At 37.7% G+C, this 25,498-nt stretch overlaps 1 protein-coding gene across 1 annotated transcript in view; it reads right to left on the bottom strand.

Moving 5' to 3' along the window:
• Window positions 1–25,498, bottom strand: part of SHOC1 (shortage in chiasmata 1) — a 91,113-nt gene that overhangs the window by 19,246 nt on the left and 46,369 nt on the right. The window contains exons 16-21 of the mRNA XM_040239337.1: window positions 24,398–24,576; window positions 20,022–20,094; window positions 9,726–9,795; window positions 8,529–8,707; window positions 3,286–3,403; window positions 1,811–1,922 (exon numbers count right to left, since the gene is read on the bottom strand). Coding sequence (XP_040095271.1) covers window positions 1,811–1,922; window positions 3,286–3,403; window positions 8,529–8,707; window positions 9,726–9,795; window positions 20,022–20,094; window positions 24,398–24,576 — 731 coding nt within the window. The remainder of the gene's footprint in view (window positions 1–1,810; window positions 1,923–3,285; window positions 3,404–8,528; window positions 8,708–9,725; window positions 9,796–20,021; window positions 20,095–24,397; window positions 24,577–25,498) is intronic.

The following is a 25,498-nucleotide window of genomic DNA, read 5'->3' on the forward strand; positions in this document are numbered from 1 at the left end:
CAGTAAATTATGTAATGTAAGCAAGGATTAAAAGTTTTCCCAAACAGGATATCCCTCCCACAAATAATTGTTATTTAAGAAATTTAAATACATAAGACACAATATCCTATAAGAACTTTTCTAACAGTTTTTTGTTTCTGTCATATAATTCTTACATTATTATATTTGCTTGTCATCAGACTTCTACCTTAATGTATACTCCATACCATCAAACTGGTTTCTGCTCTCCACTCCCACACTATTAAATTAATTGTAATTTGAATTCCAATCAAGCAAACATATCAGGGAGATTCATATACCTTAAATTCAAAAATATATGAATTTTTAAAGAGATCTTCTCTCTTTTAAAAAACTGCCTTATTTATAGGAAATCCTCACTTTAGAGGAAATCTTATATTATCAATTATAGACTAGTATGTTACTTCCTTTTAAGAAACAGTGGCTAGAATTGGATTTTTAAAAGTTTTACCACTATAATTATTCTATAAATGTATTTTAAAATAGGTCAGTACATAATATTAAAGATTTTATATTTGCTCTATCTTCTTAAAGTATGTTAAAAAAGCTGGAATCAAGATTTCAGGCAGAAATATCAATAACCTCAGATATGCAGAGGACACCATCCTTATGGCAGAAAGCGAAGAACTAAAGAGCCTCTTGATGAAAGTGATAGAGGAGAGTGAAAAATCTGGCTTAAAACTAAACATTCAAAAAACTAAGATCATGGCATCCGGTCCCATCACTTCATGGCAAACAGATGGGGAAACAATGGAAACAATGACAGACTTTATTTTCTTGGGCTCCAAAATCACTGCAGATGCCGTCTGCAACCATGCAATTAAAAGGTGCTTGCTCCTTGAAAGAAAGGCTATGACAAACACGACAGCATATTAAAAAGCAGAAACATTACTTTGCCGACAATGGTCCATCTAGTCAAAGCTGTGGTTTTTCCAGTAGTCATGTATGGATGTGAGAGTTGGACCATAAAGAAAGCTGAGTGCCAAAGAATTGATGGTTTTGAACTGTGGTGTTGGAGAAGACTCTTGAGAGTCCCCTGGACTGCAAGGAGATCAAACCAATCAATCCTAAAGGAAATCAGTCCTGAATATTCATTGGAAGGACTGATGCTGAAGCTGAAGCTCTAATACTTTGGCCACCTGATGCGAAGAACTGACTCATTAGAAAAGACTCTGGTGCTGGGAAAGATTGAAGGTGGGAGGAGAAGGGGACAACAGAGGATGAGATGGTTGAACGGCATCACTGGCTGGACGTGAGTTTAAGCAAGCTCTGGAAGTTGGTGATAGACAGGCAAGCCTGGCATGCTGCAGTCCATGGGGTTACAAATAGTCAGACATGACTGAGCAACTGAACTGAACTGACATAATATTAAAGAGTTTCTATTTGCTCTGTCTTTGTTTTTTTCAAGTCAGCAAACATTTATTAAGCATCTACTTTGTGGCAAGAACCAGGCCAGGCACAGGACAGGGCAGAGACAAATGAAACCAGGTCCTCAAAGCACTTATAGCCTCCACAGAGGAAGCTTGAAAGCAATTTCATGAACATACTGCACTGTCAACATCCTCTGCAGGTCTTCTTAAAGTATGTTAAAAATTATAAGGTATTGAAAAAGGCTGGTACTAGCCATTTTCCACAGTGATGATTTTAGCACTTATGGCCCTTTTGCAAAGTTTTGAAGAAATCATGAATAAAGTGTAGTTAAGCTCTTTAAACTATAATCTCTAATAATGTTTACATGGTTACACATACATTTTAATATATTTGATTTACCTTTTTTACTGTATAGTTTTACCTGCAAAATTACAGCAGTGTGCTCATCAATTGTCATTACCACATAATGCTCTGTATCTCCAAAGAGTTTCAGTGACTCGCTGCAGCATCTCTCCACTAGTGTGATGTTATAGCTGTAAAATACAGTATTTTGGGGTGACATATGGCTAAGAAAAATTCTTTAAGAAAAACTAGATTGTCCTCTGGCATATTAGACTATTTGAATGACTTTGCAAATTTCATACATCAATTTATTCTACTTTATAAACTTGAGTCTATGAATAATTCATAAACTATCAATTATTCAGTCTATGACTGATTAGTTGAGATATGTGCTGCCTTATGTATTTTGCTAAATATTAATGTATATGATACTATTATAAATGTCTTTTGTGTTTGCTTGGTTTTGGGTTTTTTGGGGGCTGTGCCTTTGTCAGAGCCTGCATAGCTTGTGGGATTTTATTTCTCCCACTAAGGACTGAACCCAGCCCTGGGTAGTGAGAACAGGGAGTCCTAACCACTGTACAACAAGGGAATCCCCCTATAATAAACATCTTGATCAATTTATTCTGGCTCTGTAAGTAATAATTCATTAAATCAAAACATTCTACACTTATCAGAATTTTCTTTTCTTTCTCCTGAAAAGTGATCTAGATTTTAACTATTATAAGCTCACAGTTTTCTGTGAATGCCCCACAGTCTTAAGATACAAAAACAAAAGCATGGAAAATAGATTTGCATTTTAACTAAGGTCACAGCATAATTATCCTTCCTTCATATAGCGAGCCCAATGTCTAAATTTTCTGTGACAACTTGTATGCTATGATAAAGTTTTTATATCAGTTGAAAATTCTCAGTGTTGACATGACCTTAGAACTAAAGGCCTAAAAGCTTGAGAATTCATTCAGAACTTCAAAATCTTGTTTCCAAAGCAGTATTTTTTTAAGTCTTTATTGAATTGGTTACAATTTTACTTCTGTTTAATGCTTTGCTTTTTTTGGCTGTGAGGCATGTGGGATCTTAGTTCCCCAACTAGGGATTGAACCAGCACCTCCTGCATTGGAAAGCAAAGTCCTACCTCTAGACCACCAGGGGAGTCCCTAAGCAGTATTTAAAGTCCTTTAAATAAGAATACTCATTCTCAATATCCGTGACCCAAAGATATGACCATGCAGTTCACAGAAACCAACCCCAAAATAAAATATTCATATTTGTTGGTAACAGTAGAAATGCAATTAAAATATGAATTGAAATAAATATTATTTCTGTACAAAATTGATATATACCAAAAAAGACAATATTCAATATGTATGATGGTATGGTATAGGGAGAGAAGTATAAATTGACATAAATTGACTCTATGGAAAACTATCTTGGGTGATGTAATTCCAGGCTTGAATCAGAAAGAAATAGTGCCACATTATAACATAATATTTAGTCCATTAAGTGTATATATATATATATATCTTTGCTAAAGTTATGAAATCAATAACTTACTTGGATTCTAACAACTGTAGGATTTCTGGAGTATTAAGAAGTCCTTCAGATGCAAAAAACATATATGGAATCTGAATTTCCAAGAGAAAGCCACCAAAACTATCAAGCAAGCTGCTTCCTAAAGATAAAAAAAATTATCAATATGTCTCTTTTTTCTCCTCCCTCCATTCTTCCTCTTTTTACTAAACATGAGAATAACAGATATATATTCAAGGAGTAGTATAAAAATAAAACATGTTCATTGAAAAAGTATGAATTCAGAATAAAGACCTGAAAAAGAAAATAAAAACCACATGTTATTCTACTGCTGCTGCTAAATTGCTTCAGCTCAGTTCAGTCTCTCAGTCGTGCCCTACTCTTTGCGACCCCATGAATCACAGCACGCCAGGCCTCCCTGTCCATCACCAACTCCCGGAGTTCACTCAAACTCATGTCCATTGAGTCGGTGATGCCGTCCAACCATCTCATCCTCTGTCATCCCCTTTTCCTCCTGCCCCCAATCCCTCCCAGCATCACAGTTTTTTCCAATGAGTCAACTCTTTGCATGAGGTGGCCAAAGTATTGGAGTTTCACTCTTAGCATCATTCCTTCCAGAGAACACCCAGGGCTGATCTCCTTTAGAATGGACTTGTTGGATCTCCCTGCAGTCCAAGGGACTCTCAAGAGTCTTCTCCAACACGACAGTTCAAAAGCATCAATTCTTCAGCATTCAGCTTTCTTCACAGTCCAACTCTCACATCCATACATGACCACTGGAAAAACCATAGCCTTGACTAGACAGACCTTTGTTGGCAAAGTAATGTCTCTGCTTTTGAATATGCTATCTAGGTTGGTCATAACTTTCCTTCCAAGGAGTAAGCGTCTTTTAATGTCATGGCTGCAGTCAGATCCAACTCTGTGTGACCCCATAGTCAGCATTCCACCAGGCTCCTCTGTCCCTAGGATTCTCCAGGGAAGAGTACTGGAATGGGTTGCCATTTCCTTCTCCATGCATGCATGCTAAGTTGCTTGAGTCGTGTCCAACTCTGTGCGACCCCATGGACAGCAGCCCACCAGGCTCCTCTGTCCACGGGATTCTCTAAGCAAGAATACTCGAGTGGGTTGCCATTTCCTTTTCCATGTTATTCTACTACCCAGAAATAAAACATTTATTACTTATTAAAACTACTATATACTAAGAACAGAGTTCAATATATACTTCCACACTATTTTCCTATATGTTTACTTGTCTATACTTACACATGTACATACACTTGAAAAAATAAAGGAAAATATAAGATCATATTATACCTGAATATTAATATCTGCTTTATTCAATTAGTATTTATTGGACATTTCTGTATAAATATATATACTGATTTATATAAAAATTTAAAGTTATGTGCTGTACAGTAATCCATAAGAAGTGTTATAGATCAATAGGACAAAAATTATATGCCTCAATAGATAAGTGGATGAAGGACATAAACAGGCAGTTTACAAAAGAATGGCTATGCAAGATCAATTCACTTATGAAATGATACAGATAAAGATATGCAAATTAACACAACTGTAAAATAGTTTCTGTCTCTAATCCCTTCAGAAATTTAAAAGATTAATAATACCTATTCAAAGTAAAAACACAAGGGAAAAAATCCTCTCATACTTTCTGCATAGACATAAACTGGGATAGAGTTTCTGCAAAGATATTAGCAATATATAAATGTGTGCACACCTTTGACCCAGAAACTCAATTTACCTTAGAGTTTTTACTTCTGAGAACAAATACATAAAGATATATAAGATACATAAATTGCTATAAATCTTGTGGTGTAATAGTAAAAAATCAAAGCATTGTAAATGACCCAAATAAGGAACTGTTTGAATAATTTAAGTTCAAAGGTGAATGCTTATGTATTATCCTTTCTTGGACCCATGTTTTAATCATTTAATGATGTTCACAAATTCTAAAAGAGTAGGACATGACTTAGCAACTGAACAGCAATGCTTAATTCTGTATATCAAAGATTCCAAAGTAATAATTACAGTGACTGTATTTTAATTTTTATTTATTTTTCTAAATATAAATTTATTTATTTTAATTGGAGATTACTTTAAAATATTGTATTGGTTTTGCCATACATCAACATGAATCTGCCACAGGTATACATGTGTTCCCCATCCTGAACCCCCCTCCCTCCTCCCTCCCCATACCATCCCTCTGGGTCGTCTCAGTGCACCAGCCCCAAGCATCCAGTATCATGCATTGAACCTAGACTGGTGATTCATTTCATATATGATATACATGTTTCAATGCCATTCTCTCAAATCATCCCACCCTCTCCCTCTCCCACAGAGTCCAAAAGACTGTTCTATACATCTGTGTCTCTTTTGCTATCTTGCATACAGGGTTATTGTTACCATCTTTCTAAATTCCATATATATGTGTTAGTATACTGTATTGGTGTTTTTCTTTCTGGCTTACTTCACTCTGTATAATAGGCTCCTGTTTCATCCACCTCATTAGAACTGATTCAATGTATTCCTTTTAATGGCTGAGTAATACTCCATTGTGTATATGTACCACCACTTTCTTATCCATTCATCTGCTGATGGACATCTAGGTTGCTTCCATGTCCTGGCTATTATAAACAGTGCTGCGATGAACATTGGGGGTACACATGTCTCTTGCAATTCTGGTTTCCTTGGTGTGTATACCCAGCAGTGGGATTGCTGGGTCATAAGGCAGTTCTATTTCCAGTTTTTTAAGGAATCTCCACACTGTTCTCCATAGTGGCTGTACTAGTTTGCATTCCCACCAACAGTGTAAGAGGGTGCCCTTTTCTCCACACCCTCTGCAGCATTTATTGCTTGTAGACTTTTGGATCACAGCCATTCTGACTGCTGTGAAATGGTATCTCACTGTGGTTTTCATTTGCATTTCTCTGATAATGAGTGATGTTGAGCATCTTTTCATGTGTTTGTTAGCCATCCGTATGTCTTCTTTGGAGAAATGTCTATTTAGTTCTTTGGCCCATTTTTTGATTGGGTCATTTATTTTTCTGGAATTGAGCTGCAGGAGTTACTTGTATATTTTTGAGATTAGTTGTTTGTCAGTTGCTTCATTTGCTATTATTTTCTCCCATTTTGAAGGCTGTCTTTTCACCTTTCCTATAGTTTCCTTTGTTGTGCAGAAGCTTTTAATTTTAATTAGGTCCCATTTGTTTATTTTTGCTTTTATTTCCAATATTCTGGGAGGTGGGTCATAGAGGATCCTGCTGTGATTTATGTCGGAGAGTGTTTTGCCTATGTTCTCCTCTAGGAGTTTTATAGTTTCTGGTCTTATGTTTAGATCTTTAATCCATTTTGAGTTTATTTTTGTGTATGGTGTTAGAAAGTGTTCTAGTTTCATTCTTTTCCAAGTGGTTGACCAATTTTCCCAGCACCACTTGTTAAAGAGATTGTCTTTAATCCGTTGTACATTCTTGCCTCCTTTGTCAAAAGATAAGGTGTCCATAGGTGCGTGGATTTATCTCTGGGCTTTCTGTTTTGTTCCACTGATCTATATTTCTGTCTTTGTGCCAGTACCATACTGTCTTGATGACTGTGGCTTTGTAGTACAGCCTGAAGTCAGGCAGTTTGATTCCTCCAGTTCCATTCTTCTTTCTCAAGATTGCTTTGGCTATTCGAGGTTTTTTGTATTTCCATACAAATTATGGAATTATTTGTTCTAACTCTGTGAAAAATACCGTTGGTAGCTTGATAGGGATTGCATTGAATCTATAGATTGCTTTGGGTAGTATACTCATTTTCACTATATTGATTCTTCTGATCTATGAACATGGTTTATTTCTCCATCTATTAGTGTCCTCTTTGATTTCTTTCACCAGTGTTTTACAGTTTTTTATATATAGATCTTTAGTTTCTTTAGGTAGATAAATTCCTAAGTACTTTATTCTTTTCATTGCAATGGTGCATGGAATTGTTTCCTTAATTTCTCTTTCTATTTTCTCATTATTAGTGTATAGGAATGTAAGGGATTTCCGTGCGTTGATTTATATCCTGAAACTTTACTATATTCATTGATTAGCTCTAGTAATTTTCTGGTGGCATCTTTAGGGTTTTCTATGTAGAGGATCATGTCATCTGCAAACAGTGAGAGTTTTACTTCTTCTTTTCCAATTTGGATTCCTTTTATTTCTTTTCCTGCTCTGATTGCTGTGGCCAAAACTTCCAAAACTATGTTGAATAGTAGTGGTGAAAGTGGGCACCCTTGTCTTGTTCCTGACTTTAGGGGAAATGCTTTCAATTTTTCACCATTGAGGATAATGTTTGCTGTGGGTTTGTCATATATAGCTTTTATTATGTTGAGGTATGTTCCTTCTATTCCTGCTTTCTGGAGAGTATTTATCATAAATAGATGTTGAATTTTGTCAAAGGCTTTCTCTGCATCTATTGAGATAATCATATAGCTTTTATTTTTCAATTTGTTAATGTGGTGTATTACATTGATTGATTTGTGGATATTGAAGAATCCTTGCATCCCTGGGATAAAGCCCACTTGGTCATGATGTATGATCTTTTTAACATGTTGTTGGATTCTGATTGCTAGAATTTTGTTAAGGATTTTTGCATCTATGTTCATCAGTGATATTGACTGTATTTTTAGAGTTGAGTTGGAATGTCTCAGAATTCAAACTTCCTACTCAAGGTGGATGGAAAGTAATTTATGGCAAGTTTTGAAAGAGAGGTGCACTGTGACTAAACACATATAGGGTTTTTAATTTAGTGGATCTTAGAATTCACCTTAGTCATGTGACGCATTACTGAGAAATACAAAGAAACCTAATGCTATGTAAAGTGGTTTAGACTTTTTTCCAAGCATTTGTGCAGTTTTTTTTGCATGTTAAAAGTTCTCTGTGTCAGTCAACATACTATTACATATTTTCCCTGAAATTCAGTAAAAATACTGTTGCATAAAAGATTAAGATTAGATATAATTAAATTGTGTTATTATAAATAAAATTTAGAAGTTAAAGTGATGAAGACAAATAGAATCAGTAAAGGCTAGTTTCAAAAGAGGAATATGAGGTAAGAGATAGTTAAAGTCTTTGTTCAAGGTCACACAGATGATGGTGAAGTTAGAGCTTGAGCTCTAGTCTTCTAATGCTATAGCTTATTCTCTTTTCATAAATCAGAAATAAAAAAAAAACAAAATTTTTATGGTCATGGGGCAAAAAAAAGAATTTAAATTATATTCTTACTCTTTAAAACTGTGTCTGGAAGAATCACTTTTAAGGCCATGTAAGGAATATTCAATTTTTCACAATGTTCAGTCCAACAGGAGTTTTCTACAAAATTGTATTCCACCACAAATGAGAAATTACTCCAGGGGAAATCTGCTCCAATGTATTGATTGGGTACAACTACACAGAAACTTGTACTAAAGACAAAAGAAAGCCAAGAAAAGAGAATTAGACTTGTATCATTATACCCTTATGATAAAAGATGACTGCTTTGGCTATTTTATGGAAATTCTTCTCTAATCTATGCCCACTTATCTCGGAAAGACGTGTATTTCTTGTTGATTTGTTCTCCAATTGTGCTAATGTCTTTTCATCTTTCTTTTTGATGGTCATACTTTTAAAAAATATAAAAAATATTTATATATAAAATATATAAAAAGAATATAAAACAACTGTGGACTTGTTTCACATCCTCAAATGCAAAGGACCCTATTTTATTATCTGATTCTTATCAATAATACACAAATCACCATGAAAAATCAATCTCATTATCTTATAGATGGGAGATTTTAATCTTTGATAATCTATATATTAATAGTAGAATATTACCTGACAACTTTAAAATGTTTTTTTTTCTCAATGGGCTTCATAAATAGTTTAACAACAACCAAATGATGGATACTTAAATATCTTAATTTATCTTTCCCATCTTCAAATTTCATACAACATAGCATTTACTATAATTAAAATTCTCTACTGCTGCTTTCTATCTAGAAATAATTTCTACATAAAATAAGGCAAAGTAAAAACATTTTTAGATAGCAACACTAAATTTATTATTAGCTGGCTCTCACTGAAAGAATTTCTAAAAGATGTACTACAGGAGAAGGAAACTCTAAAAGAAGGAAGAAAATGTAAGAAGCAATGCTGAACAAAAACACTGGTTAAAAATAAGGGTAAGTCTAAAGAGGTACTCCTTGTACTGACACTAACAATAGAAATGATAATCTGGAGATATTAAAACAAGATCAAGCAAAAATTCTGGACAACAATAATACATAAGGCAATGAACTTAGTTAAATAATTTTTCAGGAAAAGGGTAAAGGCATACATTAATTTCAGGTGTTATTAAACTTTTTAAGTTCTAGGAGAAATTGTGCTTTTCCTATGGAACTGGTATGTCTATTACCCATAGATGAACAAGTACATTTTCACCTGTTTAAAACACCTTCGGATTCCAGAAAGTCTTTTCTTTTGTTCGAATGTAAGACAATCAGTGTCAAACCTGTTGGGAAAAAAAAGAGAAATATGAAAAGTTTTTTTTTTCCAGTATATATTCATATCTGTTTTTAGTTGTGTCATATATTTTACTACCATAGAAATGAACTAAGGCCCATGAACAAGGATTATTTTCCTAAGTCTAGGAAATCAGAAACTTTGAGCCATGGGCACTATTTCTGGTGTGTGTGTATGCTGTGTGATTATAAGCAAGGAAATTCTGAATTTATTATGTAAAATAATAAAATGGATCAAAAACTTAATGTTAAAGTAACAAAACACACCAGTTTCATGTAGTTCATTTTATTTTGTGAAAAATTGTGGTAGATTTTACCTTTCCTTTAGCCAAAAATTTAAGTATATAACTAGACAACAAGAGATGATATTTCACTATGACAGGAATTTTTTTCCTTTCTATTTGCTGTGTAAGAAAAAGAAGTCTTATTGGACACTGCCTGTTTTGTAGATTTACTCATACTTCTCAATTATATTTAAATTACTTACATTATTTGTGTTATATATATTTTAAATATAATAAATTAAAATTTATTACACCCACACTACAGTTTATTTTTGGTAGACACAGTTGGTTTAAGACTAGCTAATTCCAGTTCATACTGTTCATACTGTTCATGGGGTTCTCAAGGCAAGAATACTGAAGTGGCTTGCCATTCCCTTCTCCAGTGGACCACGTTCTGTCAGACTTCTCCACCATGACCCACCCATCTTGGGTTGCCCCGCAGGCATGGCTTGGGTTCATTGAGTTAGACAAGGCTGTGATCCTAGTGTGATTAGATTGACTAGTTTTCTGTAAGTATGATTTCAGTGTGTCTGCCCTCTGATGCCCTCTTGCAACACCTACCATCTTACTTGGGTTTCTCTTACCTTGGGCGTAGGGTATCTCTTCACGGCTGCTCCAGCAAAGCACAGCTGCTGCTCCTTACCTTGGACGAGGGGTATCTCCTTACCGCCACCGTTCCTGACCTTCAATGTGGGATAGCTCCTCTAGGCCCTCCTGTGCCTGCGCAGCCACCGCTCCCCAAAGAGGAACTCCCCAGGTCATTAGGTGCCCAATATGCTACTGGAGATCAGTGGAGAAATAACTCCAGAAAGAATGAAGGGATGGAGCCAAAACAAAAACAATACCCAGTTGTGCATGTGACTGGTGACAGAAGCAAGATCCGATGCTGTAAAGAGCAATATTGCATAGGAACCTGGAATGTCAGGTCCATGAATCAAGGCAAATTGGAAGTGGTCAAACAAGAGATGGCAAGGGTGAACGTTGACATCCTAGGAATCAGCGAACTAAAATGGACTGGAATGGGTGAATTTAACTCAGATGACCATTATATCTACTACTGCGGGCAGGAATCCCTCAGAAGAAATGGAGTAGCCATCATGGTCAACAAAAGAGTCCGAAATGCAGTACTTGGATGCAATCTCGAAAATGACAGAATGATCTCTGTTCGTCTCCAAGGCAAACCATTCAATATCACAGTTATCCAAGTCTATGCCCCAACCAGTAATGCTGAAGAAGCTGAAGTTGAATGGTTTTATGAAGACCTACAAGACCTTTTAGAACTGACACCCAAAAAAGATGTCCTTTTCATTATAGGGGACTGGAATGCAAAAGTAGGAAGTCAAGAAACACCTGGAGTAACAGGCAAATTTGGCCTTGGAATGCGGAATGAAGCAGGGCAAAGACTAATAGAGTTTTGCCAAGAAAACGCACTGGTCATAGCAAACACCCTCTTCCAACAATACAAGAGAAGACTCTACACATGGACATCACCAGATGGTCAACACTGAAATCAGATTGATTATATTCTATGCAGCCAAAGATGGAGAACCTGTATACAGTCAACAAAAACAAGACCAGGAGCTGACTGTGGCTGAGATCATGAACTCCTTATTACCAAATTCAGACTTAAATTGAAGAAAGTAGGGAAAACCGCTAGACCATTCAGGTATGACCTAAATCAAATCTCTTATGATTATACAGTGGAAGTGAGAAATAGATTTAAGGGCCTAGATCTGATAGATAGAGTGCCTGATGAACTATGGAATGAGGTTCGTGACAGTGTACAGGAGACAGGGATCAAGACCACCCTATGGAAAAGAAATGCAAAAAAGCAAAATGGCTGTCTGGGGAGGCCTTACAAATAGCTGTGAAAAGAAAAGAGGCAAAAAGCAAAGGAGAAAAGGAAAGATATAAGCATCTAAATGCAGAGTTCCAAAGAATAGCAAGAAGAGATAAGAAAGCCTTCTTCAGCAATCAATGCAAAGAAATCGAGGAAAACAACAGAATGGGAAAGACTAGAGATCTCTTCAAGAAAATTAGAGATACCAAGGGAACATTTCATGCAAAGATGGGCTCGATAAAGGACAGAAATGGTATGGATCTAACAGAAGCAGAAGATTAATATGGTGGCAAGAATACACAGAAGAAATATACAAAAAAGACCTTCACAACCCACAAAATCATGATGATGTGATCACTAATCTAGAGCCAGACATCTTGGAAAGTGAAGTCAAGTGGGCCTTAGAAAGCATCACTATGAACAAAGCTAGTGGAGGTGATGGAATTCCAGTTGAGCTGTTTCAAGTCCTGAGGGATGATGCTGTGAAAGTGCTGCACTCAATATGCCAGCAAATTTGGAAAACTCAGCAGTGGCCACAGGACTGGAAAAGGTGTTTTCATTCTAATCCCAAAGAAAGGCAATGCAAAAGAATGCTCAAACTACCACACAATTGCACTCATCTCACATGCTAGTAAAGTAATGCTCAAAATTCTCCAAGCCAGGCTTCAGCAATACGTGAACTGTGAACTCCCTGATGTTCAAGCTGGTTTTAGAAAAGGCAGAGGAACCAGAGATCAAATTGCCAATATCTGCTGGATCATGGAAAAAGCAAGAGAGTTCCAGAAAAACATCTATTTCTGCTTTATTGACTATGCCAAAGCCTTTGACTGTGTGGATCATCATAAACTGAGGAAAATTCTGAAAGAGATGGGAATACCAGACCACCTGACCTGCCTCTTGAGAAACCTCTATGCAGGTCAGGAAGCAACAGTTAGAAATGGACATGGACCAACAGACTGGTTCCAAATAGGAAAAGGAGTATGTCAAGGCTGTATATTGTCACCCTGCTTATTTAACTTCTATGCAGAGTACATCATGAGAAACGCTGGACTGGAAGAAACACAAGCTGGAATCAAGATTGCCGGGAGAAATATCAATAACCTCAGATATGCAGATGACACCACCCTTATGGCAGAAAGTGAAGAGGAACAAAAAACCCTCTTGATGAAAGTGAAAGAAGAGAGCGAAAAATTTGGCTTAAAGCTCCACATTCAGAAAACGAAGATCATGGCATCTGGTCCCATCACTTCATGGGAAATAGACGGGGAAACAGTGGAAACAGTGTTAGACTTTATTTTTTGGGGCTCCAAAATCACTGCAGATGGTGACTGTAGCCATGAAATTAAAAGACGCTTACTTCTTCAAAGAAAAGTTATGACCAACTTAGCATATTCAAAAGCAGAGACATTACTTTGCCAACTAAGGTCCATCTAGTCAAGGTTATGGTTTTTCCTGTGGTCATGTATGGATGTGAGAGTTGGACTGTGAAGAAGGCTGAGCACCGAAGAATTGATGCTTTTGAACTGTGGTGTTGGAGAAGACTCTTGAGAGTTCCTTGGACTGCAAGGAGATACAACCTGTCCATTCTGAAGGAGGAATTGAATTCCAGTTCATATAAATTCTACACTCTATTCATGAACTTCTGTCAACTGTACAGTTCTCAAAAGTGTGATATAATAATGACATCAGTTCAGTTGCTCAGTCATGTCCAAATCTTTGTGACCCCATGAATCACAGCACACCAGGCCTCCCTGTCGATCACCAACTCCCGGAGTTCACTCAAACTCATGTCCATAGAGTTGGTGATGCCATCCAGCCATCTCATATTCTGTTGTCCCCTTCTCCTCCTGTCCCCAACCCCTCCTAGCATCAGAGTCTTTTCCAATGAGTCAACTCTTCACATGAGGTAACCAAAGTATTGGAGTTTCAGCTTTAGCATCATTCCTTCCAAAGAAGTCCCAGGGTTGATCTCCTTCAGAATGGACTGGTTGGATCTCCTTGCAGTCCAAGGGACTCTCAAAAGTCTTCTCCAACACCACTGTTCAAAGGAATCAGTTCTTCGGTGCTCAGCTTTCTTCACACTCCAACTCTCATGTCCACACATAACCACTGGAAAAACCATAGCCTTGCCTAGACAGACCTTTGTTGGCAAAGTAATGTCTCTGCTTTTGAATATGCTATCTAGGTTGGTCATAACTTTCCTTCCAAGGAGTAGGTGTCTTTTAATTTCATGGCTTCAATCACCATCTGCAGTGATTTTGGAGCCCCAAAATATAGTCTGACACTGTTTCCACTGTTTCCTCATCTATTTCCCATGAAGTGATAGGACCAGATGCCATGATCTTCGTTTTCTGAATGTTGAGCTTTAAGCCAACTTTTTAACTCTCCTCTTTTACTTTCATCAAGAGGCTTTTTAGCTCCTCTTCACTTTCTGCCATAAGGGTGGTGTCATCTGCATATCTGAGGTTATTGATATTTCTCCCAGCAGTCTTGATTCCAGCTTGTGCTTCTTCCAGCCCAGCATGTCTCATGATGTACTCTGCATAGAAGTTAAATAAGCAGGGTGACAACATACAGCCTTGACATACTCCTTTTCCTATTTGGAACCAGGCCGTTGTTCCACGTCTAGTTCTAACTGTTGCTTCCTGACCTGCATACAGATTTCTCAAGAGGAGGCAGGTTAGGTGGTTTGGTATTCCCATCTCTTTCAGAATTTTCCACAGTTTATTGTGATCCACACAGTCAAAGGCTTTGGCATAGTCAATAAAGCAGAAATAGATGTTTTTCTGGAACTCTCTTGCTTTTTCCATGATCCAGCGGATGTTGGCAATTTGATCTCTGGTTCCTCTGCCTTTTCGAAAACCAGCTTGAACATCTGGAAGTTCACAGTTCACGTATTGCTGAAGCCTGGCTTGGAGAATTTGAGCATTACTTTACTAGCATGTGAGATGAGTGCAATTGTGCAATAGTTTGAGCATTCTTTGGCATTGCCTTTCTTAGGGGTTGGAATGAAAACTGACCTTTTCCAGTCCTGTGGCCACTGCTGAGTTTTCCAAATTTGCTGGCATACTGAGTGCAGCACTTTCACAGCATCATCTTGCAGGATTTGAAACAGCTCAACTGAAATTCCATCACCTCCACTAGCTTGTTTGTAGTGATGCTTTCTAAGGCCCACTTGACTTCACATTCCAGGATGTCTGGCTCTAGGTGAGTGATCACACCATTGTGATTATCTGGGTTGTGAAGATCTTTTTTACACAGTTCTTTTGTGTATTCTTGCCACCTCTTCTTAATATCTTCTGCTTCTGTTAGGTCCATACCATTTCTGTCCTTTATTGTGCCCATCTTTGCATGAAATGTTTCCTTGGTATCTCTAATTTTCTTGAAGAGATCTCTTGTCTTTGCCATTCTGTTGTTTTCCTCTATTTTCTAGTGGAAAACCACTAGACCATTCAGGTATGATTTATAATTTGTAAGGTCATATTATTGAAAACCTAATCTCTTTAAGTGATTTGTACTAGCTTTGATCCCAAAGCAGATTACTTGCTAAACTTGTTACTAGGATATTTCAAACACATGGAATATGGACCCACATCTTTGTTTCTAATACTAGACAGAAAAAGGCCTAGTTCCTAGATACAGAGAATAACTGCCAGTTGCAAAGAGAGTAAAAACATTTTTCAATATGTAGAGTTAATATTTTTGTGTCAGTAGACCTTGTTGAAACAAAATATTAAGAGTTCAGTTCAGTCACTCAATCATCTCTGACTCTGCGACCCCATGAATTGCAGCACGCCAGGCCTCCCTGTCCATCACCAACTCCCGGAGTTCACTCATACTCACGTCCATCGAGTCAGTGATGCCATCCAGCCATCTCATCCTGTCATCCCCTTCTCCTCCTGCCCCCAGTCCCTCCCAGCATCAGAGTCTTTTCCAATGAGTCAACTCTTCCCATGAGGTGGCAAAAGTACTGGAGTTACAGAGTAGTAATGATATAATCCCAAATGTCAAAAGAAATAGAATTGTTCAGCCTAAAGCGTAGAGTTGATATATATACATTTTTAATAATTTGTCAATACATTTTAAGTGACATCAAAGGAAAAGGTGCCCCATTAAGTAGGTTTTAAGCTTCTTTTCTGTGGGGCAGGAATATTTCCTCAGTTCTTCACAAAAATATTCCTCTAGTTATTGAAATGCTTTTGTTTTAATAATGCTAACATTGGTCACCACTTCCCTAAATTTAAAAAATGTTTCTGGATTTCCCTGGTAATCCAGTGGTTAAGATCCACCTTCCTCTGTTGCGGAACTAAGATGCCACATGCTGTGGGTCACCTAAGCCTGCCCACCTCAACTACTGAACCCATGCTCTGCAACTGAAACCTGATGCAGCCATAAATAAATAAATAAATAAAATTTAAAAAGTTTCCAGTTACCCTGATTGTCCACAAAACTGTGGTGACTTCAGCTCCACAATGGTTAAGTATTGCTCTAACACATCACTTCATGGCAAATAGATGGAGAAACAGTGAAAACAGTGGTTGACTTTATTTTGGGGGGCTCCAAAATCACTGCAGATGGTGACTGCAGCCATGAAATTAAAAGACGCTTACTCCTTGGAAGGAAAGTTATGACCAACCTAGACAGCATATTAAAAAGCAGAGATATTACTTTGCCAACAAAGGTCCGTCTAGTCAAGGATATGGTTTTTCCAGTAGTCATGTATGGATGTGAAAGTTGGACTGTGAAGAAAGCTGAGTGCCGAAGAATTGATGCTTTTGAACTGTGGTGTTGGAGAAGACTCTTGAGAGTCCCTTGGACTGCAAGGAGATCCAACCAGTCCATCCTAAAGAAAATCAGTCCTGAGTGTTCATTCAAAGGACTGATATTGAAGCTGAAACTCCAACTTTGGCCACCTGATGTGAAGAACTGACTCATTGGAAAAGACCCTGATGCTGGGATAGATTGAAGGCAGGAGGAGAAGGCAACGACAGAGGATGAGATGGTTGAATGGCATTACCGACACAATGGGCGTGAGTTTGAGTAACCTCTGGGAGTTGATGATGGACAGGGAGGCTTGGCATGATGCAGTCCATGGGGTCGCAAGAGTCGGACACGACTGAGCCACTGAACTGAACTGAACACTTTGTTACTAGTAAGGATCTTGTGAATTTGGTAAATATGAACGGCTTCCCTGGTGGCTCAGATGGTAAAGCGTCTGCCTGCATGGTGGGAGACCTGGGTTTGATCCCTAGGTCAGGAAGATGCCCTGGAGAAGGAAATGGCAACCTACTCCAGTACTCTTGCCTGGAAAATTTCATGGATGGAGGAGTCTGGTGGGCTACAGTCCATGGGGCTGCAAAGAGTCGGACATGACTGAGTGACTTCACTTCACTTTCACTTTTCCCACTATTGGAAAACTGAGTGAAACAATATGATCCGAGCACGAAAATTTGCATTCTTGCACATGATAACATCACCCAAAAATAGCACCATATAAGGCTCTCCTTAAAAGAACCTTCCATCCTCACTTCACTATAATTTAACAGTTTAGTAACTACTCTGAGAAGCAGATATTAGTTGCAATATTTGCATGTATTTCAGTTAAATCTTTTCTACTAGTTTTAGTCTAAATAGGGTATGTGGGGAGGTGTTCATTAGCTCATTCACTTATTCAAAAAAAATCTTTATGTAGTGCCTTCCACGTTCCAGGCATTTTTGTGGGTGCTGGAAATACAAAGCACGACATGGTCATTATCCTTAGTAGCTGAAATTGTAGTGAGGAAAACCAACAAGAGCATCAGTTATTACAGACCAGGATGGTAAGAAGTGCCTTAGAAGGATGCACATATTACCCTGAGAATAGAGAGGGAACATATTCAAATTAAGGTTTCCTAACCAAATGTTTTAACTCATTTTTAAAGGATATGTGGGAGTTAGCTTCCTGAAGAAGAGAGAAGAGTATTAATGATAGCAGAAACAGGAGGTGTGAAGGCATGGAGATCAGAAACAGCATGATAACTAGTTTGGTAGGAGTAGAGCAAAGAAATATTTTAGAAGATGGTACAAGATGCAGTTTATAGAGGTAAGAGAATAAATCAAGGGTGACACAGGTTGAGGGTGGTATTTTATTTTTAAGACTGGAAAACTTAAAGATTAAGAGAGTTATTAGAGAAGAAGGCTGGCTGGGAAATAATCAATGGAACAAAATGTTCGAGACTCCTGGAAGTGATGGGATCCACAACACAAGTGAAAGATTGGTTTTTTAAGGGTGGAGAGTCACCTCCTCTATCGAGAAAGAAGGAAAGATAAAAGAATAGGAGAAATGAATGTAAGTTTGTAGACAGTGGGGAAGATGAACTGAGGAGAATTATTACTCAATTAAAGGTCATTAGAAGGCATAATTCCCTTCTCAAAATGAGGGGATGAGTGGCATGGTAGGGGTGTATGGTATAGCCATTAGTATGGTAGGTATGGAAGCTAAGAACATATACAAAGATCACTGAAAAGTATTAAAGATCCATATAAGTTCAGGGAGCCTGATTTTGTAGTGGTACCAATCTACTCGATTTTCTCCAAATAATGCACAACATCTTGGGTGTAGGGATAGAGAGATGAAATCTTGATTGATTCAGAGCTGAAGTTTAAATGGAAGGTACAATAGAAGGACAAGACTGCTTAAATTGATGGCCATCACCAAATATGGAAGAAGAAAGAAATGAAAAAAGGAGTTGAAAGTTTATAATCTTTAGAATGCTGAAGATCATGAAAGAGCCCGAGGTAGCTATAGACAGAGAGTTTCAAGTTAGAGGCAGGATAGTTCTGCATTATCAAAAGGTTGATAGCAAAGCCAAGGTATGAATATATTTGTTATGAAGACCAATGAAACTATAAGGTCAGGGTGTTGAATGAATCATTCACATTAAAGACATCTAGTTCAATGGCAGGACCAGGCAGAAATAAAGAGAGTACCATGAGCCAGGTGCAAAACTGTTCATGGATGACTGTGGGGTAATAGAGAATGACATGGCAATATGGCATAGCCTCAAAGGATGGAGGAATAAAGTTTTGGAAAGGATAATGGAAAGCACAAAATGGCCTTCTCATTCTTATATACATACAGAGAGAAAGTTATCAGCTTCTATATGAAAGGCATACAGGGGAAGCATTATCATCTAGGGAAAGTTGAGTTTCACTTAAAACAAGGAGGTGAAGAAGGAGGAGAGTTTATATTTTAGCAATGAGTTTCACAGCACAAGATGGAAAGGGTTGACAGAAGGGGCAGTAGTAGTTGATATGTCAATGTATGGCAAAACCAATACAGAATTGTAAAGTAAAATAATAAATAAATAAATTAAAAAAAAAAAAGAGTTGAAAAATGACCCTGGAACAAGAGAGACTTAGGTTCAAATCCTGATTCCCTCACTTAGCTTGTGATTTTGGCATGATACATCAACTATAAAATTCATACTTTAAAATATATAGTTTGGTGGGATCTAATCAGTGTTTAAATCAATGTGGACTGTAAGTCTGAAATGTAAATATACTATAATGTACTTATGTATATATTATGATTATTATTATTACCTGTTGATACCTTTTATTGTTAAAATTACTAATAATACAGACTATTTACAAACCTATGAGTAGGCTTCATTAACTCAGCTTTTACAAATGAAGAAACTAAAATTCATAAAGTATGAATTTTATAGTATGTTACTTAGCACCTGTCTAGTAAACAGGAGATCCTGGGTTCGTATCCCAGCGGTGCCTGGGGTAGTTGACTATAGTATATGGGCTTCCCTGGTGGCTCAGAGGTTAAAGCATCTGCCTGCAATGTGGGGGACCTAGGTTTGATCCCTGGGTCTGGAAGATCCCCTGGAGAAGGAAATGGCAACCCACTCCAGTATTCTTGCCTGGAGAATCCCATGGACAGAGGAGCCTGGTGGGCTACAGTCCACGGGGTTGCAAAGAGTCAGACACGACTGAGCGACTTCACTTCACTTCACTGATATCTTAATTAAAAACTTGGCTAGATCAATACATTTTTATATGTTCAAGCATTTGTTATTAAGCAAAATTTAAAACTCCCTACCTTCTATTTTGTTAAGGATTTTAATGAGTAAATGTTTTTCTCCATCTGAATCCATTCTTGTTATAATCAGCACCTGATCAAAAATAAAAATTTCATATATATCTGAATGATTATGCTTTGTAATATTCTTTTGCTACAGTGACAAAAATAGCAAGCAACTGGTTACATGAAACTAATGACAATAAGTTGGCAAAGTAAATATTTGCATTGTAAAAGATAGCAGTGCTTAAACACAAAGGAATACACTCTGGTAAGATCAGATGGATGTGAGAGTTGGACTATAAAGAAAGCTGAGCGATGAAGAATTGACTCTTTTGAACTGTGGAGTTGAAGAAGACTCTTGAGAGTCCCTTGGACGACAAGGAGATCCAACCAGTCCATCTTAAAGGAAATGAGTCCTGAATATTCATTGGAATGACTGATGCTGAAGCTGAAACTCCAATGCTTTGGCCACCTGATGTGACGAGCTGATTCATTGGAAAAGACCCTGATGCTGGGAAAGTTTGAAGGTGGAAGGAGAAGGGAATGACAGAGGATGAGATGGTTGGATGGCATCACCGACTCAATGGACATGAGTTTGAGTAAACTCTAAGAGTTGGTGATGGACAGGGAGGCCTAGTGTGCTGCAGTCCATGGGGTCGCAAAGAGTTGGACATGACTGAGCAACTGAACTGAAGATAAAATGTCAATGAGGAAAACATTTGGGGGCAGGGCATTCTTAGCATTCTTCAAGAATTCTAATATAGATGACTATATAAGTAGCCTCTGCCCATATTGTAAGTATTAAATTTAACCCAGACGGGTTTGAATTGCTCTTGTTTTTAAGTCCATCCAGCCACTTTGTGTCTTTAGACTGGTGAACTCACTCCATTTACACGTAGGGTGATTACTGATACATAGGGACTTAGTACTGCCATTCTATCTTTTGTTTTCTGGTTGTTTTATGTTTCCATTGCTTCTTCATGTTTCATTTTGGTTTGATGGCTTTCTATAATGTTTTTCTCAGGTTCCTCTTTTTTATGTTTTGTGTCTCCATTCTAGATTTATGCTTGGTGGTTACCATGATGTTTGTGTAAGATATGTCATAGGTAAAATAGTACTTTTTCTGCTGATAGCATCTTATCTTCATTTGCCTATATGGATTCTGTTCTTATTCCCCTTTTATGTTTTTGTTTTCTCAGATTCATTCCTTTTTATATTGTTTGTTACCAAATTGAAGTAGCTATTGTTTTTTTCTGATATTTCCCCTTTTAACCATTATGTTATATAAAGTGTTTAAAAACCTATTCTGATATAGAGTTGCAATTTTCTAATTGTTTGTCTATTTATCACCTTACCCAAAGTTTTGTGTACTTCTGCCTTTTTGTTTCTGATAGAAGAGGTCCTTTCAATATTTCTTGTAAGGCAGGCCTAGTGTTGATGAAATCCCTCAGCTTTTGTTTGTATGGGAAAGCCCTTATTTCTCCTTTATACCTGAATGATAAATTTATTGGATAAAGTATTCTTGGAGGCCAGTTTTTATCTTTCAGTATTTTGAGGCTGTTATTCTACTCCTTCCTGGTCTGTGGAGTTTCTGCTAAGAAATTTGCTGATAGCTAATAGGGATTCCTTTGTGAGTTGCCATTCTTTTCTCACTGCTGCATTTAAAATTCCTTTTCATTGACTTTTGACAGTATCTTGGAGAAGATCTTTTTGCATTGAGGTAATTAGGTATTCTCTTAGCTTCATGGACTTGTATACCCAGTTCCTTTACCAAGTTTGGGAAGTCCTCAGCTGTAATTTTTTTAAATAAACACTCTGATACCTTCTGTATTTCTTCTTCTTCTCAGATAATTTTTTTTTAAACACTCAGCTGCATGAGTTGTTTATATATTTTGGAGATTAATCCTTTGTCGGTCACTTCATTTGCAAATATTTTCTCCCATTCTGTGGGTTTTCTTTTTATTTATAGTTTCTTTAGGTGTGTAAAAGCATCTAGGTTGAATTAGATCCCATTTATTTTTGTTTTTATTTTCATCACTCTAGGAGGTGGATCAGAAAAGATCTTGCTGTGATTTATGTCAGAATGTTCTGCCTATGTTTTCCTCTAAGATTTTTATAGTTTCCAGCCTTACATTTAGGTGTTTAATCCATTTTGGGTTTATTTTTGTATATGGTTTTCAGTTCAGTTCAGTTCAGTCGCTCAGTCCTGTCTGACTTTTTGTGACCCCATGGACTGCAGCACACCAGGCTTCCCTGTACATCACCAACTCCCAGAGCTTACTCAAATTCATGTCCATTGAGTTGGCGATGAAATCCAACCATCTTATTCTCTATACAGTGTTAGGAGTGTTCTAATTTCATTCTTTTACATGTAGCTGTCCAGTTTTTCTAGTGCCACTTATTGAAGAGGCTGTCATTTCTCTAGAAGTCTTTCTCTTATTTTCCAGCAGGTGGCACTACAGCACAAGTTTTTTGGTTTCCCTTACTGTGCACTGCCTCTGGTTGTGGTTGAGTATTGGTACCGGTTACCCTGGTGTTGGAGAAGACTCTTGAGAGTCCCTTGGACTGCAAAGAGATCTAACCAGTCCATCCTAAAGAAAATCAGTCCTGAATATTCATTGGAAGGACTGATGCTGAAGCTGAAACTCCAATACTTTGGCCACCTGGTGCGAAGAACTGATTCATTTGAAAAGACCCTGATGCTGGGCAAGACTGAAGGCAGGAGGAAAGGGGGACGACAGAGGATGAGATGGTTGAATGGCATCACCGACTTGAGGGACATGAGTTTGAGTAAGCTCCGGGAGTTGGTGACGGACAGGGACGCTTGGCGTGCTGCGGGCCACGGGGTCGCAGAGTCGGACACGACTGAGCGATTGAACTGAACTGACCCTGCAATGTCTATGTCAGAGCTGTCACCCAGTGCATTTGGTATCGCTGCTTGTGCCTCTAGGGTTGTTGATGCCTTGCTGTTTCCAGTGTTACTGCGTTCATTGCCTGTGGTACTAGGATGGTGGTCGCATCTGGTATCCCCCGAGTCACATGCTCTGCCACTGCAGGAGGAGGGGGAAGACCAGGAGGAGGAACCGGGGTCATGAGAGCCTCTGCCTTGTCCAATATTCGCAGGTTTCTGGGCTCAGCCACTGCAGGTGGAGGATGGGGCGTCAGAGTTGTGGGTGGCTCTGCAGCTAGCTGGAGGGATAGGGCCACAGGCCTCACTGCCCCTACTGCCCAGTTAGCTGAGGCTGTGGGTGCCACCGCAAGTGGAGGCTGGAGTCAGGTGCGGTGCCTCCCTTGCTGCTGCTGGCTTCGTGGGGCCTGTGGGCTTGGCTGCCGTGGTTCAGGGACCACAACTGCAGGCACTGCCTATGCTGATCCTCCAGTCTACCCCTTCCATGTGCTCCACTGCACCCACCTTAGATGCACAGATGTGTGGAACTCTTTAGGGTCCTGGTGTGTTGGGCAGAGGCCCAGTTGTTGAGTTGTGGATGTTTTCCTGGTTGTAGATTGAAGGGGAGAGACAAAGAGAGCATCTTGTCCTGCCATGATGCTATCACTCCCAATTTTAAATTTCTTGTTGTTCAGTGGCTAAGTCGTGTCCGACTCTGTGACCGCATGGACTGCCGCACTCCCAGCTTCCCTGTCCTTCACTATCTCCCAGTTTGCATAAATGCATGTCCACTGAGTTGGTTATGCTATCCAATAACCATAGGTTTGGGGATACAGAGATACAGTAGGGATATACATGAAAATGAAGGAAAAGGCCAAATTTGTTTCCAGATTTAGTGTAAAGGTTTTTTTCTATATTTATTTTTTAATTGAAGGATAATTGCTTTACAGAATTTTGGTGTTTTCTGTCAAATATCAACAAGAATCAGCCATAGGTAGATGTTTTACTGCTTGAAAAGATTTTTTAAGGTATTTTCTTTTAAATCTTTATTTATGCAAAGTCTTTGTCCAGTGCTTGAGGCAGAGTGGGCAAAAATTTCCAAAATAATCCAAGAAATCAACAAAGTGTTTTAAAAAAGAATTATGGAAGATTATGGCTCAATATCTAAAAATTAATTATCAGAGGTCTGTTGTTAGGTATATGTTCATGAACTTACAAGCAGCAAATAAAATTTTTGAGATTTGAAGGACTAATCAATCCATAGAAAGCTATGTATAATAAAAATGAAAATATTTTTAAAATTCAAGACATATAAATAATGACACAAACGATCCTTTTTCTGGGTTTGATTCTGTCCGATGAACTTACTTATGGAGAAAACTGTCAAGGGACCAAATTGTATATACTACATTATTTCATAATTTTAAATTAAATGCAAAAATTTATCTTACATTAAACAATTCTTATATGAGCTGATTGTTGTAATCTGCTTTATTTCAATACTTACCTTGATTTGCTGTTCACTTTGCATCCAATTTAGTATCTGACATTGCAATTCTCTTATCTTATAGTTGGTTTCAGGCTTTTTCCCCCTTATAAACTGTACTATCTCCAGTTGTCGCCAAATGTCATACAAACAGGAACCGAAAACACTTTTGTAGATATCTTTTGCATTTGACAAATATCCTGTTAAAAACAAAAGTAGGAAAAAAAGCAAGTCTTTTTGTTCTTTTAGAAATCCATGGTAAAAATCTAAAAGGGAAATAAGGGTCATAGCAGAGACAGTTAAATGTTCCTTTACTGGGCTTCCCTGGTGGCTTGGATAGTAAAGAATCTGAATGCAATGCAGGAGACCCAGGTTCAATCTCTGGGTCGGAATGATCCTCTTAAAATTAAGCAAAGCTGAGAAACATATACCAAATGTCTATTTTTAAGCTATATAAACCAATATCACTGGATATACTCTACAAATTCCTTGAATATTCCCCATCCTTTTCTGCTTTCTAACTTATTAAATGCTACTGCCTTCTTCTTAAACCCTAGAATCTACACTTTGCCAAGAAGTCCTGTGGTAAAATATTTCACTGAGATTTTCTTGGTATGGCATCGATACAGCTTTTGCACTTGATTTCTGGTTATTTGTGTATATGGCTTAACAACCTCATTAGTCTATAAGCTCTCATAATCCATATTTATATAAGATACTTAATTTCTGTAGCTACTAAAACAGCAGTGCCTAAATTCAAACTCTCTAAAGGCAACTGTAAACACAGAATCTTGAGACTTATCCTTGAAAGTTCATATTCAAGAAATCTAGATTGAGTCCCAGGGGTTCCTATGTCTAAAGACTTCTCCTAGTGATTCTGCTGCACAATGAATTTTGTGAATTACTGGAGTAGAGACCTGACAGAGTAACTTATGTAGATCAGCTATTCAGTGAATATTTGGGCAATAAATACAATAATAAATAAAAAGTATAATGCTCATGTTCTCATTTTTACATTCTGTACATATTAATTCTAATTTTATATTAATACAGCTAGAATAATGGGCAATTTAGAGGTTGACTTATGTTCTTTCTGCTTCCTAATCTCAAAGCTTCCCACTG

This window comes from Oryx dammah, unplaced genomic scaffold (genome assembly GCF_014754425.2).
Source record: "Oryx dammah isolate SB20612 unplaced genomic scaffold, SCBI_Odam_1.1 HiC_scaffold_1, whole genome shotgun sequence".
Lineage (NCBI taxonomy): Eukaryota > Metazoa > Chordata > Mammalia > Artiodactyla > Bovidae > Oryx > Oryx dammah.